General features: G+C 38.5%; 1 protein-coding gene across 2 annotated transcripts in view; it reads right to left on the reverse strand.

Moving 5' to 3' along the window:
• Cd96 (CD96 molecule) overlaps window positions 1–22,301 on the reverse strand; it is a 105,952-nt gene that overhangs the window by 18,429 nt on the left and 65,222 nt on the right. For both annotated transcript variants that reach the window (XM_023701899.1, XM_004624882.2), the window contains exons 9-10: window positions 10,805–10,873; window positions 10,257–10,328 (exon numbers count right to left, since the gene is read on the reverse strand). In XM_023701899.1, the coding sequence (XP_023557667.1) occupies window positions 10,257–10,328; window positions 10,805–10,873 (141 nt within the window). The remainder of the gene's footprint in view (window positions 1–10,256; window positions 10,329–10,804; window positions 10,874–22,301) is intronic.

Genomic DNA, 22,301 nt, shown 5'->3' on the forward strand with positions numbered 1-22,301 from the left:
AGATTCTATTTCTTTCCTAAATTGTTTATTCAGGGGTACTATCATTTTTATATCCTCCTCCATTTCTTTTATCAATGTATTCTTTAGAAGCACTTAGTGCTTCTTTGATTATAGTTACCACTACATTTTTTAGTTCCGAAATTATTTCTGATCTGATTTCTTCTATACCTTTCTACAGTTGATTTTTTATAACTTGCTTTTAAAACCTTAAGACAACATCTGCAACTCTCAGGACCCCCAGATCCAGCTCAGCCCAGGCCCAGTGAGCGTGTGGGAGAGCTTATGGCTTCCCTGTGCCCGCAGGGCCCCTCCAGACCAAAACTCAGGCACTTGCATGAGTGAGACCATCTACCGCACCATCTGGACCCATGCAATCCTCCGGAGCCCCCATACCAAGCCTGCAGAGTGAGTGAGAACTTCTGCAACTCTGCAGGGACCCCTCGATCCAGCGCAAGCCCAGACCCAGCTAGTGTGTGGGAGAGCTTCTGTGCTCCCTTGTGCTCCCTGGGACAGGGAAGCAACAGAGGGGCACCACAGGTTCACTGTTTTGCCAGAGGGGCACAACAGGTTCACTTCCAAGGGCTGCAGCAGGAAGGAGCTGAACACAACAGATAGAGCCAGGCCAGGCATAACTGGATAAACTCAAACTTAATTAGATCTGCACCCAAATTTTAGTAGGTGCTAAGGTTATAACTGCACCAAAGCTCTACACCAAAGGTCAGAAGTCAGTGCTATACAAAATGATAAAGACAAGGAGCAAAATACAATCTCAGGCCTCAATCCCACCCATAACAAGTGCAGAGGACATTAGCTCAGCTGAAATGAATGAATTAACATCGTTGGAAGTAAAGAAAAAACAGCAGAAAGTTATAGTGGAACACAGAGCAGAATTAATTCCTGAAATGAAGAAAAAGAAATCTCTGAATTCATAGAATCTGAAACAAAGAATCTAATACAGAAATATATGAAGGAAACCCAATGCCCACCCAGAACAAGTGCAGAAGATACTAGCTCAGCTGAAATGTATGAATTAATAGCATCACAAATAAAGAAACAACAGCAGAAAGGTACAGAGGAACTCAGAGCAGAATTAATTTCTGAAATAAAAAAAGAAAACTTTGAATTCATACCATCTGAAGTAAAGAATCAAATACAGAAACATATGGAGGAAACCCAATCTGAAAAAAACTCTGCAGTAAAAGAATTAATAACTGCTTCTAAGGAAGACATAGATAAAAAGAAATAGAGGAGATTAGAAATATGACAGATTCCTTGAATGAGCAATATAGGAAAGAAATAGATAGCTTGAAGCAGAGTCAAAGAGATATAGAGGAACTAAAAATCTCAATCACAAGCCTGCAAAAACTGTTTGAGTGAAAGTAAAGGCAGAGTTTCAGATCTTGAAGAAGCTGGTGCAGCTAGTGAAAAGGTAAGAAAGGATCTCTTAAAAACAACTAGGATACAGGAAAAAAAATACATCACCTGCAAGATGATGCAAAGTTGAACAATGTGAGACTGATAGGCATCAATGAGAAAGATGGAGTCAACACAAATGATATTAAAAAAATATGGGCAGAAGGAATAGTAGAAGTAAAAAAAGAAGAAGTAACAGCAGAAGTAATAGCAGAAATTGTTTCCTCATATTTGGGAAGTTATCTTCCCAAATATGAGGAAACAATCTGACATTCAGGTAACCAAAGCATACAGAAGGCCAAATAACTTCAACCCAATTAAAAACACACCGAGACATATAATAGTTAAGATCCCAGAAATCCAGCACAAGAATAATATACTGAAAGCCGCTAGAGAAAAGAAGCAGATCACATTCAAATGAAAACTCATAAGAATTATGGCCGACTTCTCTTCACAAACCATGAAGGCAAGAAGGGCATGGTGCAGAGTAATTCAAGTCCTCTATGAAAACAAATTTCAACCCAGACTTACTATATCCTGCAAAACTCTCTTTCAAGTTTGATGGAGAAGTGAAGTACTTTCATGACAAAGAACAACTAAGAATTTCATGATGACAAAGCCAACCCTACACAGACTACTGAAAGATGTTCTAGAGAGGGACCAAAATGATCAGAACTCCATGAACAAGAACAGAAGGAACCCACTAAATAAGGCAGACAATTAAGCACAGGACAAAAAGGAGTAAAGGACAACAGGTAAATAACATGTCAAACATACGTAAACACATCTCAATTATAACCATCAATGTAAATGGACTCAGTTCACCAGTTTAGAGAAATAGACTGGCACAGTGGATTAGGAAACAAAATCCAACAATACGGATACAAGAAAAACAATTAACTCAAAACGACATTCATAGGCTGAAAGTCAAAGGATGGTGAGCAATACTACATGCCCCTGCACATCAGAAAAAAGCAGGGTTAGCAATTCTGTTTTCAGACAGTCTCAACTCCAAACCAAGAATGATCAAACGAAATAAAGAAGGCCATTATATACTCATGACAGAAAAATCCAAGAGGATGGGTTAACACTCATAAATATCTATGCACCAAACATGGGAGCACGCAACTATATAAGACAAATCTTAATGGACATGAAAAATCAAATATGCAAGACCACAACCATAACAGGAGACCTTAACACCCCCCTATCTCAAAAAGATATGTCAATCAGACAAAAAATTAGCAAAAGAAGTAGCAGAACTGAACCAGAGCTTAAAACAAATGGACCTGGTGGACATATACAGAGGGTTCCACCCAAATACAGCTGAATACACATATTTGTCAGCTGCACATGGGTCATTTTCTAAAATAGACCACATACTAGTCCATGGGTCATGCTTAAGTATATGCAAGGAAACAAAAATTATCCCATGCATATTATCTGACCACAGTGCAATGAAACTGGAAATAAATGACAAAAGAAACCAGAAAAACACCCTAAATACATAGAAATTAAACAACACTGCACTCAGCAATCAATGAGTCACAGATTAAATTAAACAATATCTACAATTCAATGAAAATTCAACCACAACTCATCGGAATTTATGGGATATGATGAAAGCAGTTCTCAGAGGGAAATTCATAGCTGTGAACTCACACATTAGGAAAACCGAACAGGAACAAATAAATACCCTATTGCTGCACCTCTGACATCTAGAAAAGGAAGAGCAAACCAAACCCAGAGCTCAAAGAGGAGAACAAATTATAAAGGTTAAAGCAGAAATTAATTCAATTGAGATGAAGAAAACAGTTCAAAGAATTAGCGAAACAAAAAGCTGGTTCTTTGAAAGATTAAATAAAATCGATAAGCCCCTAGCTAACCTCATCAAAAAGAGGAAAGAAAAAAATTCATATACAAGCGATAAGGAATGCAAGGGTATAATCACCACAGAATCAGTAGAAATTCAGAAGATTATCAATAGCTACCTTGAGAATCTTTACACTCACAGAATAGAAGACACAGAAGAAATGAACAGATTCCTAGAAAGGTACAAATTACCAAAACTGAATCAAGAAGATATAACAACTCTTAATAACCCAATGACAGCCAATGAAATACGAAATGTAATAAAAAGCCTGATGACAAAGAAAAGTCCAGGTCCTGATGGATTCACTGCTGAATTCTACAGGAAACTTATAGAAGATATAATTCCTACACTTCTCAAACTCTTCAATGAAATTGAAAAGGAAGCAATCCTCCCAACATCATTCCTGAAGGCAAGTACTATACTGATTCCAAAACCAGGGAAATACACAACTAAAAAAGAGAACTACAGGCCAATCTCCCTCATGGACATAGATGCAAAAATCCTCAATAAAATCCTAGCAAATAGAATACAGCAAATCATCAAGAAGATCATACATCATGACCAGGTCGGATTCATCCCAGGGATGGAACGATTGTTCAATATTCAAAATCTATAAATGTAATACACTATATTAATAGAGCGAAATCTAAAAACCACATGATCATCTCAATTGATGCAGAAAAAGATTTTGACAAAGTCCAGCACTCATTCATGTTTAACGTCCTACAGAAAATTGGAATAGAAGGCCTCTACTTCAATTTGCTAAAAGCCATCTATGGCAATCCAGTGGCTAATATAATTCTAAATGGAGAAAAACTGAAATCTTTTACTCTCAGATCTGGTACAAGACAAGGATGTCCTCTATCACCCCTACTATTCAATATAGTTTTGGAATCAATAGCTACAGCCATTAGACAAGAGAGAGAAATAATAGGAATAAGGATAGATAAAGAAGAAGTTAAATTATCATTATTTGCAGATGTCTTGAAAATTGAGTTGGAAGACCTAAAAATCTCCACCAAGAATTTACTAAAATTGATACACAAATTCAGTAGCGTAGCAGGATACAAAGTTAATACTCAAAAGTCAATAGCATTCCTCTACACAGATAACAAACACACTGAAAAGGAAATTAGAGAAACAATACCTTTTACCATGGAAAAATAAATACCTTGGAATTCATTTAACAAAAGAAGTCAAAGATCTTTTCACGGAAAATTACAGTACTCTGAAAAAAGAGTTCATAGAGGATTTCAGAAAAGTGGAAAGATATTCCCTGCTCTTGGATAGGAAGAACCAACATCGTGAATATGGCCATATTCCCAAAATTTAATGCAATCCCTATCAAACTACCACCAACATACCTCACAGACCTAGAGAAATCGTTCCTAAAATTTATTTGGAACCAGAAAAGACCTAGAATAGCAAAGGCAGGCCTGGGCAACAAAAACAAGACAGGAGGAATTACAATTTCTGACTTGAAATTATTCTATAAAGCTATTGTGATAAAATCAACATGGTATTGGCAATGAAATAGACCTGAGGATCAATGGAATAGATTAGAAGATGTAGAGGCCTCTACAAACACACTCAGCCACCTTATCTTCAACAAAAGGGCCAAACACACTTACTGAAAGAAAGACAGCCTTAGGGGGCTTGCCCCTTAGCTCAGTTCTTTTTTTTTCTATGTATTCTACTTTTTTTTCAAAATTTTATTGATAAACAGATAGCAATGAGACAGTTTCAAATCAAATCAGAAGTACAGATTCAAGAAATAACACACTGCATATATTCTTCTTAGTGGTTAATTGCTGTACAAGATGCGGACTTGAGATCCTATTTACAAACACCATTAGAACAAATCAATCTATTCATTAAGAGAATGCAACTATATATCTATCCTAACCACTTTGAATACACAGATACAAAATGGACATTCATCTGTATACCCCATGTTTTCTAAGTTCCGTTACCCTTTTTTTGTTAAGTTCCGTTATTTGAATATTATAGGTGTGTAAACTCAGCAAAATATTCTAAAAGAGTCCAGTACCCCATAATAGCATTGGGTCTTCTGTTCAACTGGCAATGTTAGAAATTATTGACCTGAGTCCCCCACAGCTCAACATAAGAGCATGGCTTTACTTCCTATATTTCATCTTCATCTTAGCTCAGTTCTTTAAGTGGCTGCTTCTACAAAGCAGTCAGGCTCAGGTTGCTGTGGTTCGATCCCCACAACTCAAGCCAGCCAAACCTGCCCTGAAGGCATTCGGAGAAAAAAGAAAGAAAGAAAGAAGAAAGAAAGAGAGAGAGATAGCCTCTTTAACAAGTGGTGCTGGAAAAACTGGCTCTCTATATGCCGAAAACTAAAACTTGATGCAGGTCTATCACCATGCACTAAGCTAATATCAAAATGGATTAAAGATCAAAACATTAAAAAAGAAACACTAAATCTCCTGGAAGAGAAAGTAGGAGGAACTCTTGAAGACACAAGGGTAGGCAAAGAGTTCATGAACAAAAATCAAATCGCACGGTTAACACTTGAAAGAACTGACAACTGGGACAAACTCTTATTGAGAAGTTTTTGCATATCAAAAGAAATTACCAACAAAGTGAAAAGACAACCCACAATTTTCAAAAAAAAAATCTTAACTAATAAGCACTCAGACAAAGGTCTGCTCTCTAGAATTTATGAAGAACTAAAATACATTAGGGCCCCTAAATTTAAAGACCCCATTCAGAAATGCACATCTGAGATGAACACACACTTCTCAGAGGACGAAATTAAAGAAGTGAATAAACATATGAAAAAATGCTACACATCACTAGCCATCCATGAAATGCAAATTAAAACAATACTGAGATACCATCTCATCCTAGAAAGAATGGCAATCATAAACAAATCAACCAACAACAAATGTTGGAGAGGCTGTGGGGAAAAGGGAACCGTTCTCCACTGCTGGTGGGAATGTAGACTGGTGCAACCATTATGGAAATCAGTGTGGAAACTCCTTAAGAAACTAGGACTGGAAATCCCATTTAAGCCAGCTATCCCCCTACTGGGAATTTTCCTGGAGGAACAGAAAACATCATATCATTGTGATATATGTGTACTTACGTTTTTAGCAGCACAATTTGTGATAGCCGAATCTTGGAAACAACCAAGAAGCACGTCACCTGAGGAATGGTTGAAAATGATGTAGTATTTTTATACAATGGAGTATTACTCAGCTATAAAGAATGATAAACTTGAAGCATTTATATTTAAGTAGATACCACTTGAAGATATACTCATAAGTGAAATAAACCAGACACACATGTGTAAATATCATATAGTCTCCCTAGTATAAGAAATCAAAAGAAGAAATACAAATAGAAGGGTATAACACAACTAAAAGGAAAGCGAGTACTTGAGGACTGGACAATGAGGAGAGGGTAAGGAGAAAAGCTGGGAAACAGGACAGGGACAAAGCCATACACTTGTATGCACAAGATGGGCAAGACAATGATCCTGAGAAACATCAGCAGGTTTTTGAAACTAGCAGTCAGTTGGTAGGATTCTTAACCTCACTAACTATATATACTGATACCTGTGAACCAAGCAACTGCACTGAAGATAGCAATGTGTAATAGAAGGGTCCCTCTTGGAATGTCTGTCATTTTGTTCTTCTAAATACATACTTCTTGTCATGACATTCAACTATTACTATACTGTCTCACAAGTAGAAGGTTTTGTTTTTTGTTTTTCTTTTTTTAAATGAGTAAAAAAAAAAAGGCACACAAGAAAGAAAAAAAAAAGTCACAAGACTGTCCTGCTATAATGCTGTATATGGTTAGATTTCTAAATTTCTGTGTAAAAATATGTGTTTTTTCCTATTTTTAAATTTTTTTTCCTCAAATTCTGTAAGGACTTAAATTTTAACACATCAATACTTGACAGAAGATACCTGTTTCACGTGGTTAATTGCTGTACAAGATTAAGATGTTGGATAATTTACAGGGATAGGGTAAATCGAACTACATATGTTGCAGGGTAATAATAAGTTTCTCTTCTGGAGGGTTAACAACCTAAGTTTGCAGATCAAAAATTGGAGAAAAGGAAGGGCTGCAAAGTCAGCCAACATTTTGGATCTAGCCTTTCAAGGCTAGCAAAGACTGAGGACATAGGAGAACCTGTATTGTAACATCATGTAACTCAATTGTGCCCCAAATTTTCTGATCAAGGAGATTATGGAACCACAGAAGAATGTTATCGATGATGTATAGTGTGCTCAAGGAGAGTCACATGGAGAGAAAACTTTCCTTCAGGCTTTCACAGAGAGCAAATTTGTCAAGCAATGGCTGTGACTCATCCACATGACTCACACTGACAAAGGATCTACAAAGTGCAGTATAGGGTTACAGGATAAATCCTGAGGGGACTTGACTGACCTCATAAGATACAAAAGTTACATTTCTTGTTATATAGGTCTTGCTTTATCTTGGTCTTAACCATCCAGCAGAAAAGTATAAAAACAAGGTATATAAAGTAAAGCCATGTTAATATGCTGAGTTGTAGAAGGCTCTAGTCAACAAGTTCTGCAGACAACCCCCTACTATTGTGGACTACTGGACTGTGTTGGATTGTTTTGCTGAATTCAAGCACCTATAATATTTAGATGCCAATAGAATACCCATCTCTGACATGACTGAACTGGACAGGGGGATACAGAGGAAGGACCATTTTGTATTTGTGTATACAGAACAGTCAGGATAGATGTACAATTGCTTTTGCTTGGTTCAGTGAGAGGAAGGATTTGTAGTAGCAGTGTTTGGAAAGAATGTCCTGGCTGCTTCTTGTGCTGTGGATGACCACTGAGAAGATAACAATATGCAATGTATTAATTATTGAAAATGTCGCATTAATAATAATAATAATAATAATAATAATGATAATAAAAAACCTTAAGACATCTTTTCACAAACCCTGACTTTTTATTTCTTATTTATTTATTTATTTGGTACAGGGTCTTGCTACACAGCTCAGACTTATAGTGATCCTCCTGTCTCAGCCTACCCAGCTCTGGGATTTCAGGCATGCACCACCATGCCAGTTTCGGTGGCTGGCATAGTGCATCAGGGGTTCTAGGGCAGGCTTGGCATGTGGTACTGAGGATCAAACCCAGGTCCTTGCACTTGCCAGACAGTTGCTCAGACTGCTGAGGTATATCACCAGGTCCAAAACAAGATTTCTTAATTCCATATGTTTCATTAACTTTTGTTTAATCTTTATTATGTCTGCTGGTTTTACAATTGGTTTGTTCTTGCTTTTTTTAGAACCTTGAAATGCATAATTCTGTTATTTATTTGGTGTAGTTTTTGGTATTATTTATTGCTGTGTTTTTCTACTGTGGACACTTACAACCAAACTGTTCTCTCAGAACTTTTGACATAGGCGAAGTGCTAGACATCAGCTTTGCCGAGTTCATATTCCCTTAAGTCCAAAAATAAATTCTAAGGAACAATGGAGGTTAAGAGCAGGAGAAATTATTTGGAAATAGGAATAGCTTCTGAGAGACAGGAAGGGTCCTGAACTGGTTGCCCCTTAATTCATTCTAATTTATCAATTTTGAATAGTTAGTGCTTTATGCCTCTTCACTAAGCCCTAGCCTAGTCCAAGAGCCAGGGAGACATTCATCTTTATTTTATTACATGTTTGAATTTTTTCTTTTGACACAAAGATCTTAAACTATGTGCAGTTTGTGTTTGCACAATGTGCACAGCAGGGGAGTATGCCCGCGTCTATTTGCTGAAGAATCCCTCCCTCCTTTTCAAAGCAATATGTCATCCTACTTTTGATATATATCTAAATTGTACTTATTTATGGGTCTCCTTTGATGTCATCATTTTTTCATGCTGCCTTCTCAATTCTTGTATTTGGGCAATGAGTTTATAGGTAAATATTGTAATAGTAACGTGTTTTAAAAAAAAGAAATAAATTACAGAAGATCATGCATTGACTAGTGATGAAAGTGTGTCATGAATTAAAGATTATGACTAGCCTAAATCTATGACCCTATCAAAGAGGTCTATCAAAGAGGTTAATTACATAAATAATGCTACAAAGAACAGCATTGTACCTATTCCTTTTCTCTATTTCCTAAGGACAAATTCTTAGCAGTCAAATGACTAAGCCAGTAGGCATAAAAGAGCTGTAAAGGTTTCCGATGTATGGTTTAAATTTTTCCAAAAGGATACACACATTTACTTTGTATCAAAGGGTCCAGAAGGTAAATTCAGAGTTTCACACTTGAGGTGCTTGGAATTCTCTTTCGCCTTTGCTACAGCTCCCCTCCTTGCCACAGCCCCACTCCAGCGATCATTGTTTAATGCCACTAGGAGGCAGTGTATTTCTTCTTCAGGCTTCCCACAGAGCTGTTGCCATTTGGATTGGAGGAAAAATACACTGTCTTGTGTCCTGGGAGATGGCTCAGTAGAATAAGCACCTCCTTGGGCAAGTGCAATGGTCTGAGTTCGATCCTTGGTTCCGCATTAAAAAAACCAAACAAACCAAAAACCATAGTCTCTGTGTGTCAGATTAGGATTGCTCTTTCTTCATTTTCATTGATAAGGTACATACCCCGGCTCCTTTTCTTTTCCCCACATGCATTCATAGCTTGCTCTGTTGGTTCACGTGTTGCCTCAACTCCCTCAATAAGACCTTGTGAACCACCCACCCTTCTCTTTGATTTTCCTAGGTTCCTTCACTACCTTGTTTCCCCTTATCACTTTGCTACTTTAATGTCCTCCAACAGAATTTGGAGCTTAGATTTATTTTGCTTCCAGATGTATTCCTAACATGTACAGGAATGCTTTAAACAAGGTAGGTTTACTGCAAATAGTAGTGATTATGACCAAGCACATGGTGGTGGTTCAATATGTGTCGAATGAGTGAAAAGCCCCATATGCTAAGGGACCCAGGCTTATACTCAACATTTTTTGTCTTCTGTTGCACTGGAGGTCCAGGAGTCACTGAAGACTTGGTTGGTCATACTGGAATTGCTGGCTGAAAGACAAAATTATGTTCAGAATCAAACTTTTAAAATAAAGCTATAACTTTGCTTTGATGCACTGAGACTTTAATGTATGTGACTTTGGGGATAACTGAAATTAAAATTGTCCTCCTCTTTGAAGAAAAATTAGCCGTTATTAAATAGAATCTCTATACTTTATGTTTAATGTCGAATTATAACTGATTTGCTCTCTCAGTTGTTTTCACCAACTCAGATCACTGAGAGTGTTGAGAAGATTACTACCAAAATCCCTGGACAAATAAAAACACACCATAGTAACAGATCATCAACCTTATTTTTAAGATTATAGGGATTGGTCTGTATAGTCACTATAGAGTAGCCCAAGACTAAACATCAACATCAAATGAAAACTATAACCTTTTACCCAAATCTCAATATCAAAGAGCCATATCTGGTGAAACTGGTACGTTGTGTCTGAAATGTGTGAGGAAAGCTTTTTTGTACTTACTCTGAGGCACGATGTGTGGCTTTGATGTAGTCACATCTATGAGGACCAATGAAGACGTAGCTGGATCTTCTATTTTGAAAGTAATATTATCAAATTATCATAGGTATTTATATCTTTATATTTAACTGTATCAGTAGACACACCAAGAGCATGAACATTAGAATGGAAAGATCTCGGAGGAAATAGTCTAATATCCTCATTTTCTAAATGATAAAACTGAACCCATGTAATGCTTTCATTCTTACCTTTTTGCCATTAACCCAGTTCTCCTAAGTACAAATGTTTAATATTTTCACTTACAAAATATATTATTTCTGTGTTTACTGTCCCTAGATCTGTTCTCATGCTGGGGAAATAGCAACAAGGTTCTTATTCTCATAGGACTTACATGAAAGTGAATTTTCAGAATAGTAGAAAATATTTTTCACATATTGTAAGGGCTGATATGTTGTGTCAACTTGAGAAGTTTAGAAGTTTAGCTAAGCGACTCAGCATGGAGCCAGAGTCCTCACTTTGTAAACATCCTAGCCTGTGTAAGAGGGGGACAGAGGGTGATGTGAGTGCTACACTTACTTATGATGTGAGGGATGAGAAGAAGCTTGTGCTGGCCCCTTGTGCTCTTGTGGCTCTTGATGCCTCTGCCTCCTAGAGCTGTTGCCACCCTGCCATGGAGCCAGTTGAGTATGGACTGAAACCTCCACAAATTGTGAGCTAAATAAACCTTTCCTCCCTTAATTGTGGCCATCAGGTATTTTGTCTCAGCAATGAGAAAAAGAACCCAGGCACACACTCAACAGGGTTTCATATTATTTCAATTGTCAGCTTGTAAGATCATCTCCATGCTTACAAACAATCATTTTTTATCCTCTTCCTGTCTTTATCCTCTCTCAGAATGAAAGACTGCCTCACATTCCCTTGAAAATTTCTCTGGAGATGAAACATGGTAGATTAGTGAGAAAGAAAAATACCTCACAACATTCTATTGAAATTATGCTTACGTCTCTTGTAAAACAAATTTTTAATATATTTCAGCGGAATGTATTTCCCCTTTGTTCCAAAACGTATTCAAGGTGGCTTACATGAGTGTGCACTATGAGAAGACAAAAAGTACTGAAAAGAAAGCAAAACTGAGGACAAAGGAAAATATAGCTAGAGAAGATGTTGAGTTACTGGAAGCCGGAATTGGCACAGTGCAGAAAATGCAAATCTTGATGTTCTCTACTCTATGTAGCTTCATTTTTTCCTGAACTTCCCAGTAGCAAATGCTAGGAAATAGAAAGTGCCTGTTATATGATTGATGGCATCAGAGGATAAAACAATTCAGTTTTCAGGAGAAACAGTTATTCTTTTCATTATAATTTAAAATAAATTTTCCTCTAGATGTTTAAAATGAAATTCACTGTGTACAATATGTACAACAGCTTTAACAATACCTTTATAATCTGATAGCTAATACCCTCATTGGCCATTTCTTTGTGTGTTTGAGATGATATTTCTTTGTCTGAGGAATAACTGGCAATTTTTTTCCCCAGTCTATATTGGTTGTTTTCTCTACTCTGTTGGTGGTTTCTCTTGCCATGCAAAAGCCTTTTAATATAATGAGATCCCAGTTGTTAATTCTTTGTAATATTTCCAGGAGATCAGGGTTTCATTCATGAAGTCTTTGCTTATACATACACAGTCAAGAGTTCTATTTATTTTCTCTTCTAGTAGATTTAGTGTTTCTGTTTTAATACATAGACTTTAAAACAATCATTTACTTATTTATTCAGTACAGGGTCTCACCATGCAGTTCAGATTTGTAGCAATCGTCCTGTCTCAGTCTCCCCAGCACCGGGATTACAGGTGTACACGACCAGGCCCAGTTTTGGGGCTGGCACAGCATGTGGTACCGGGGATCAAACTTGGGTCCTTGTACTTACCAGGAAGGTATTTAGACTGCCAAGCTATCTCTACAGCTCAGTTTTATTATTTAGATCTTTTATTAATAGGCTTATTTATCATAAAGCATTTGTCAATGGTAATTATTGTTTCAGCTTCCCAGCAACTGCAACTTTGGGGACGTTCATGCCTTAAGTAGAGAAAGTATGGGTGAAAACCTCTAAAATATGTCTGTTAAACAAATACATTGACATTGTAGATAATGTATCTATAAGTAGTAGATGATCATAATAATAATTTCTGTAATGGAGCCTACCAGTGAAATCCAGAAATATGCTTATTATACCATAGTTTCATGAAGACAGTTAAATGTAGGAAGGCACACTAGAGGCTGCTGCTGAAGATGCTATATGGGTAATTTCCAAGAGTAGCAGCCAACATCAAGATGGGAAACCAAGGGCCAGACAAATAGCTCAGTGGATTAAAATACCCACAAGCAGGCACAGGGGCTGGGAGTTTGATCCCTAGGCCTGCCATGCCAGCTCTGCCCCCAGGGTATGCTGAGATGGCAATTGAGACTGGGCATGGTGGCACACATCTATAATCCCAGCTCTTGGGAAGCTGTAAACAGATGGAACACTATAAGTCCGATCTAGTAGTGAGACCCTGAATACCCTGTAGACCCTTTCCTAAAAAATACAAAAAAAAATGGGAAAACACACTTAAAAGGCAACATATGAATGCTGATATGCATAGCTTCATTTGCTCAGCAAATACTTATTGATCACCAGTTACATCTAAAGTTGAGGATAAAGTGGAGAGTAAGAAAATCTTTACTTCTGATGTAATGAAATTTATAGGTTGGGGAAATTAAAGGTCAGTACTGCAGACTACTAGCTGATGACCAAACTTATTCTACTTGCTGACACAGACAAATGACCTCTCCTAGCCTCTCATGCAGTCAGATGTTGCCATGAGCTGAGGCCAATTCACTGGAATTCGAGTGGGAGTGAGAACTGCTAGATGTTTGGGTTCCTGAATGAATATATGGAACAGAGCACCCAGTCACTTATTTGGTCCCTCCACTAGCTCTTTCCTTAATAAATGTATACTTACGAAGAAACTGAAGGAGAAAAATGAATGAAATGAACTATCCTTGCAAATAGTAGAACCGTAACTATAATACACAGTAATAAATGCTGTGGTAGAGAAATTCAGTGCATAATGTCATCCTTAAGGAGAAACAGCCAAGATGGGTGGCTCAGGGAAGGCTTTCTGCAGGCAGTGACTTAGTCATTGCATTCAACTAATGAATAGTGAGGGGGAAGGAAGGTACAGTGGAGTGGGGAAGAAAGAAACCAGAAAGTAGTGGGAAAAAGAGTTAAAAGAGAACTGAAACCTTCATGAATGTTTGAGTCATACTGCACAAAGCTAAAGAATGGATGAGGATGAGAAGTAGGGTGCTATATTCCAAGGACCTCATGGAGGAAACAATATTTGGCTGGCTTTTACAAGATGCTGTAACCCAGAGGTGAGTAAATGGTGGTTGCCACCACATGAAAAGATATGAATGAAAAGAGTAAGCAGGTTTAAGAGCCCCTTAACATACTCAACAAGGCTAATCAAATGATAGGGTTTAGGAAAAAAGAGACAGAAACCAAAATGATCCCCAGTTTTCTGACTTGAGCAGCTTCACAGATCATGGCATCATTAATTGAGAAAATAAACAGGAAAAGTCATTTTGGAAGTTGCTAGAGAACACAAAGATGAACTAAATCCTACAAGGACAGGTTAATGTGGAGTGCATATAAACATTCAATCCCAGCAGAAGTCTGATAGCATGAATTATAATCTTAGGAATAAAATTGGGCTGCAGGTACATACTTGCAAGATATCAGCATTACATGGTAATCAAAGTAGTTGACAGTGCTAGGGAGGGGGAGTCTAGGGAGAAGAGAACTGGTTTAAGATGAAACAGTGAGGAATACTTCCATTTAAAGGACTGGCAGAAGAAAAGGCGATTGAAAAGTGGGCATTCTGAGAGGCAGGAAGGAAGCCATGGATGTGTGGTGGCAGAGAAACCAGTGACTGAGTGTTGGACTAAAAGTTAAGATAGAGATGTATGGAATGACCTGCAGGGATGAGGAATTGAAAAATACGACTGCAAGGAACAGAGAGAAACCAAGAACAGAACTCCTCAAGAACATCCTGTTTTCATGTCCTTGTTCCCAGGTGCCTAGTAGCTGCATGTCACGGGTAGCTTAAACATAAATCTTAGGCACACATGATGAAGTTTTGGTTTTTTCCCATAATTTTATTGAGAAACAAATAGCAATGAGACAGTTTCAAACCAAATTGGTAGGATAGTTTCAATAATTAACACATTGTATACATTCTTCCTAGTGGTTAATTGCAGTACAAGATGTGGACTTGCTATCCTACTTACAAAACACTATTAGAACAAATCCCTCTATTCGTTAAGAGAATGTAACTATATATCTATCCTAACCATTTGTTTTATGGTTAGTACATTGTGTATTGATATTGCCAAAGTAGTTTCTCATATTACAAGATATAGACAAGAAATAATAAGCAAATAACATAGGTACAAACCTCTTTTTTTTAAGTCAACAGAAAATGGAAGTATACTTTTTAAAGTTTCTAATACTAGGAGAAGATATCATACAAATCCTAACCATTTTGAATATACAGATACAAAATGGACATTCATATGTATCCCCTTTTCTTGTTTAGTTCCATTATTTGAATATTATAGTTGTGTGAACTCAGCAAAATATTCCAAAAAAGTGCAGTAGTCCATAATAGTATTGGGTCATCTGCTTCACTGGCAATGTCAGAAATTGTTGACCTGAGTCCTCTACAGCTCAGCATAACAGCATGGCTTTACTTCTTATACTCTGTTTTTATACTTTTCTGCTGGATGGTTAAGACCCAGGTAAAGCAGGACCTATGCAACAAGAGTTGTAGCTTTTGGGTCTGATAAGGTCAGTGAAATCCCCTCAGGATTTATCCTGAGATCCTGTACCTCAGATTGTAGAACCTTTGTCAGTGCAGCCATGTGGATGAGTCACGGCCATTGCTTGGCCAATATGCTCTCTGCGAAAGCCTGAGAGAAGGTTTTCTCTCCGTGTGACAAAGTTTTGTTCTGTTTACCAAAAGTAACCTAGAGGTTGAGACTCAATATATAAAAATAAAGACTGAAGGCAGCACAGCATCCTTTTGCTCTAGCCCTCACTGTGCTTGCATTTGGTGTCTGTGTGTCTTTGTCTGTGGCCAGCGCCCGTGAGTCTTTCCCAAAAACTGAGGGTGTCCAGATGCAGGACAAGCCAGTCTAACTGAACAAATGCTAGTGAAAACTGAATTAGTGATAGAACCTGGGATTATAGAATCAAATGTTGCCAAAGGTCTATTGGTGAATCTATATAACAGGCCATCTGCAGTTTAGTTCAAGTATGGGTAATGCAAACATAGCCTAACCTTGAATAGGTGACTGAAGCTCCTAAGTCAGTTCCAAAATTGTCTCACTTGCTTTGGTCTTTCCTCAAGGATGTTGATCTAAGGAATTTAACCCTTGTTTCCTAAAGCTGCCCCAAGTCACAAGATGGGTGGAGAGGGGAGAGAGGGAAGGGAGAGAGGATGAGTATAGGAAATAAGATGTGCTATGTACATGGGCCAACTTCCTACAAGGAATGTAAGCATTATGGATTCCAAATATGCACTAATAAACTAAAAACAATTAACAAGATTTTAAAAAGAACCTCATTCCAAAAGACTGAAAAAGGCTAATTGTCAGGGGTGAAAAGTGATAATTTGCTGATAATAGCTTTACAGTGGGGTTGTAACTTCTCACTGACAGAACTACAGCCAGTTCTCTCAGTGAATTCTCCTCTTTCCTGAATACCTCTCTGAGCCACCAGTAACAGATTATTGTTTGGTAATTATAACTTCTAGCTCATAGCCTCACGTCATTTATCAAAGTGTCAGTTGGTATAAAAGGTGCACATCTGCCTTCCTATAGAACATGCAATGTATTTGTAGATTAAACATAGTTTGTCTTGAACTGAGGATGGAGGTCACATCCCTGTAGGATCACTTTTACAGCAGAGGGCTCTGGGATTTCCCTAAAGCTCACAGTGACAACTTATCAGTCTGGATGCTAAGAGAGGTCACTCATGTTTTACTCGTATGAGAATGTTCCTGGGTTGTGCTCAAATTCTCCCTTTAGGGGAAAACTTAGGGTTAAAGTCTCTGTTTTAAGAGTAATTGTACTTAAGTATGACTGGTTTCTATAAACCTAGGCCCTAGAGATCCTAGAATGAAAGTGAATTCTACTTTTGTCATTGATATGGTTGCATATTTGTCTCTCTCTTCAAAAATTTCTTTCATGCTTCCTCTTAAAATTGTATATTGTTCTGTATTTTTAAGATATCCCATATACCTTTTGGGTCAAAAAGTAAAAATTTCATGGAAGAAAATAAAAACCTAGCTATAAGTTATCTTTGGACACTGTGAGATACTGAAACACCTGTTGTGGTCTTCCTAACAGAAAACTACATTTTTTTTTATTTCTCTCTCCTGTCTTCTCTTTCACTTTGAGAACTGAGCTTCAGAAATTAGAGACCTCACAAGTGAATGGAAAGGAGTAGTTTCAGTAGTGGTGCTATGATAAAATGGCCATGATGACAGAGAGAAACTAGAACATAAACACCAGAAAACTGTTTTTGTTTGTAGGATACACACTATTGTTCTTAGAAGTATCAGTCTAATATGTGACTTCCAGCAAGTTTTTAAAAGCTCTCTGCCCTGCCAGCAATGTATATTTTTCTGGACTAGCTCTGTGGGATTGAATTCTGGCAGAATCCCTGGAGTTCTTAACTTGATTGGAAATTTCATCATACTGAAATGAAACTTTATCTGCTGGAAGTCAGAAAGTAATATGACCTAAATTCTCACTCATGGTTTATTGAAAGTGATTGTAGGAAGAACAATCCATTAATTTGATGCCATCTAATAGGTTGCTCAGGGACCACAAGGGGGAGGGCCATGACTCAGGCAAGCACATTGCTTTGTTTTACTGTGCTTGCATCTGGTTTGACCTCTGTGTTCCTCTATTGTGTGTCTTACAGGCAAGACTGGAATGTGTTAAGCAGAGGGAACATGCCAGTCACTTGGAAATAAGGGATCAATGATACCTCTTCTCTGTCTCCAGGGAGCATGAGGTTAGTTCAGTCTTAGTGGTCTGCCGGATTTTATTTTATTTATTTGTTCTTGATCTTGATCTGAGAGTTTGCACCAACTTGCATAGGTTACTGAAAGATTGATCCCTATACTATGGGACCTTATTCATCATGCAGACATAGAAAATCAGAGTTGAAACAATTTAGGAAACCGTTTCTGGGATAAAGTTAATTCTAGTTCCTACAACCTTATACCATGGCTCAAGTTTAGGATTTCTTCACATTTCCTGACTGGCCTCTAACATTTTACACATGATTAGCTCTTGCATCTTTCACAGGTGATTTGTTCAACTAACCTTTGGGAGCCTGAACCTTCTAGGCAGTGTGCTTGGTGCTGGGAATGTTGCTTCCCCGCAGTGTAAACTCATGGAGGAGGTAGACATTGAATGGATAACCAGATAAATGCCAGTGCAGGAACACAGGAATCCCTGAGAAGTACAGGGGAGAGTGGATGCCTGAGAAGGAGATGGGAGTCTTCAGGGAGAAGGCACAGGAAGTACAAAGGCTCTGTATGTGGTCTTATGCATTATGAGCAGTAATAGTAATGTCTGACATGTGTCCATTCCAGGGCTGGACCTTTATAAGCCCCTCCTAGTGTCTGTTCTGAATGTTGAGTGTTACATTACCTATCTACAAGATCAGCTTTAGCAGGAGAAACGGATGAAAATGCACTATGCTGCGGACCACCACGCTTATTTTTCAGGGGTCTGTGTTTGGTTTAAGCTATTTATTTATTTATTTATTTATTGTGATAGGGCCTCACCAAGTAGTTCAGGTTAGCTTTTTTTAAAATTTTATTTATTGTGTGTGTGTGTGTGTGTGTGTGGTCAGCTCAGCCCACCAGGGGGCGGGGCTGGCTGGCATGTGGTGCTGGGGGATTGAACCGCGGTCCATGTGCTTTGCTAAGCTTGTTCTAAGTAGGTGCTTTAGACCACTGAGCCATCTCACCAGCCCCATCAGGTTAACTTTGAACTCACTATGTAGTGCAGGCTGGCCTTGAACAGGTAGCGAGTCTCTTGCCTGCCTCAGCCCCTAAAGGTGTGGTGATTACAGGCATGCGCCACCATACCCAGCTGGTTTAGTTTTTAAAAAGAAAGCTTTTTCAAGATCTTGACCCGAAGATTGTATACCTAGAGTATAAGCACTGTGTTCTAACCAATTGCACCACTGGAGCTCCATATTGTATAACTATAGGAGATCATGTCTATCTCTTGATACTAGGTAGAACATTTTAGAAGAAATTTATGTGCATTTTTTTAGGTACGTGTTTGAAAGATCCATATTGATCGTATTTCCCAGCATGTGAATGAGACAGCTTGCTCTGTGTCTGTTCTGTTTCAAGGCTAAGTTTATAGTGCACGGAACTGTGAAACCTCTTCAATATTTAATAGTTGATTTTATGTTATGACATTCTATGTGAGCAAAAAATACACCAAACCTGGAGTTAGAGTTCTTTGCTTTGTTTTCCAGTTGCTTATTTTTTCTTCAATGCGAATGTTTAAATTTTGCAGCTTTCCAGGCATACATCATAATGACCCGTGTCTCCAGGAAAGAAGAAAGGACTTAGAAATAAACACTACTTCACACTAGATGGCTTGTTTACATTCGTTTACAAACTGCCGTAAGATTAGATGAGGTTTGAAATCTTCCTAGCCCATTTCTATTTGAAGTCTGGAGGAAATTTCTCACTAAAATTAAAAATCACCTCTTTACATTGTCGCTGGAAATTCAATTAAGTCAGAAGACAGCTCCAGTCAGTCTGAGCTGAACGGAGGAGACAGAAACATGTTCTCTAAGAGCTAATTCTGGGTGGCTATGTGACATCTCAAACCGAGCCCGGATTCTCAGCTCCTATATCCAACCATCTTCCCAGGGACTGACGCCTGACTCTAGAGAATGGGAGGCAAGGAAATGCTAGCGATCCCAAGCTTGCTTAACTTTTTGAAACTTCTGGAATCTTTTCCAAACAGTTTAGATTTGAATGATAATTTAATATGAATCCATTATGTGCCAACTGTAGGAGATGGGTGAGGATTTTTTATGTGGACAACAAAGGATTTAATGGGAACTTTTAAACATTCTTACTCAGTAATTTTTTCCCCTTCAAATTATTATTTTTAATCTTTTATTTCTTTATTTATTTGGTGCAGGGTCTCAGTACGGAGCTCTTACTCAGTGATCGTCCTGTCTCAGCCTCCCCAGAGCTGGGATCACAGGCCTGCACCACCACACCCAGTTTCGGTGGGCAGTATAGTGAGCCCAACCTCTGGAGCTGGCATGGCAGGTGGTACAGGGAATCAAACCCAGGCCTTTGTGCTTGCCAGTCAGGTTCATCAAAGTATCTTCCCAGCCCCTCCCCCTTCAAGTTAATAAGAAATACAAATAAAGGCCTTGATTTATTTTGAGGTGAAGCTTGCTTGCTGGACTCCTCTTTTGATCCTGATACGCCTTCTCAGCCTGTACCAGTGCTCTTAGCCTTATGGACACTCACGATGTATTTGGTGCATATTACTAGGTAATGTTACTTCCATATTTTGAGCATGAGTAAATAGTATTAGATAGGTGAAATGGCTCATCCTAGGAAACAGAGCTAGTAGAAGGCAGAGACAAAAACCTACACCAAAGGCTGTCTTTTTTCATTCCTGTCTAGTAGCCTATGGACTTAATCTCACCACAGCAAACCTTTCCAGAACCAGACTGAACCATGAAACCCCCACTCTTGGTGGTGAGCATACAACAGCCCCAGAGGGAAAGCTGTTGTCACCTCTGCCTCTGCCTGTCTCCTTTCATCACTTTTCAGCTGCCTTTCATAACACTACTAGCATTCAGGTCCATTTTCCTTTTTTTTCTTCTTTTTTTGTTTCATTGTTATGTACTTTAGGGAAGGGCCTACAGGGTGTTTAGGGTCTTACTACTAGATTGACCTCATAGTGATCTGCCTGTTTTACAGTCTCCCAAGATCTGGGATAACAGGCATGTGCACCACCATGCCCAGTCTCAGTAGCCATCTCAGTGCTCCCCAGGGGTGGGGCCGGCATGGCAGGCTAGGGAATTGAACCTTGGCCCATGCATCTGCTTGCAGGCACTTTAATCAGCTGAGCTATTGGGCTAGCCATAAAATGCCTTTTTCTTGGGAGGATTTCCTCTGTTCTTCCAATACCCTTCCTTTGTTAATCTCTTTGAAATTTGTACTTCCAATATCTGTTATTCAAGGACTCTGTACCAATACTTACTGATAACCAAGTATTACTGTTGTTTTAGGTGTTGCTTATAGCAGTAGGTATATCAGAGCCACTCCCCCACCCCAGAAAAACCTTACTCTTATTCTGTTTACTGACTTGTAAATAGAGAAACCTATAAATTATAAAGCATACTAAAAGGTGCTACAGAAAAAAGTGCAGCCAGGAAAACAGCCAGGGAGTGTGCATGTGGGTGGTGGGAGAGTGACTTTAAATAGGGTGGTCTTAGAGAATCTCATTCAAAAGGTGACTTTTGAACAAAAAAATTGGAGAAGACAAAAGGAGCTATTTGGATGTGTGTATTTGGGTGAGGTGTTTTCTAGGTGTAGGAAAGCACTGAAAGCGGCAGCCACTAGGCAGGTTGGAAGAACAGTAAAGATGCCAGTCTGGCTTATGAGAACTGAGGAAGGGAAAAGCAGGGCAGCGAGGACACAGCATGTGGCCATTGGGGCTAACCTGGGAGGCATCTGTCTCTCCTGTGGCCCATTTGTTTCCTCTCTACATCAGAACATTCTTCTTGTCCTGTTTTGTGTGTCAAGACAAGGTCTTCCTGTATAGTTCAGGCTGGCCTTGAACTCACCATATAGCCCTGTTGGACTTCCACTAAGGGCGCTCCTCCTGCCTCCCCAGGGCTGGGATTATAGATATACATCACTATGCCCGATTCAGGACTTTATTCTTTTATAGGCTTAGTTTATTTATATCAGTTTCCAACTCAAGTAAGCCTGGATTGTTTGCTTTTATTCACACACACACACACACACACACACTGCATTTTGACCTTATTGTGAAGCAGGTACAATATTTGGTCTTCAGCGGCCCTCTTCCCTCTGCTTCCCCTTAGAGCAGAGGAAAAGTAATCTACCTTTAATCATTCATTGAGGAGAGCTGTCTCTTTAAAAGCTCCTTTGTCCTTTCTTCCTTGATCTGCCTCCATTTTCCTCCAGAATCTTCACCTTAGGCCAGTGTTCTTAACACTCTGTTTTAGTTTTCCTTGTTCAGACTCTTACCAAGAAGTACAGTGTTCTGAGGATCACCTCAGTGGTGGGTAAACTGTTTGGTTCATTCTCAAAGTGTTACTTTCATTTTATTTTATTTTTTAAACAATGAGAAGAATTT

The sequence above is a fragment of the Octodon degus genome, unplaced genomic scaffold (genome assembly GCF_000260255.1).
Source record: "Octodon degus isolate 3935 unplaced genomic scaffold, OctDeg1.0 scaffold00007, whole genome shotgun sequence".
Lineage (NCBI taxonomy): Eukaryota > Metazoa > Chordata > Mammalia > Rodentia > Octodontidae > Octodon > Octodon degus.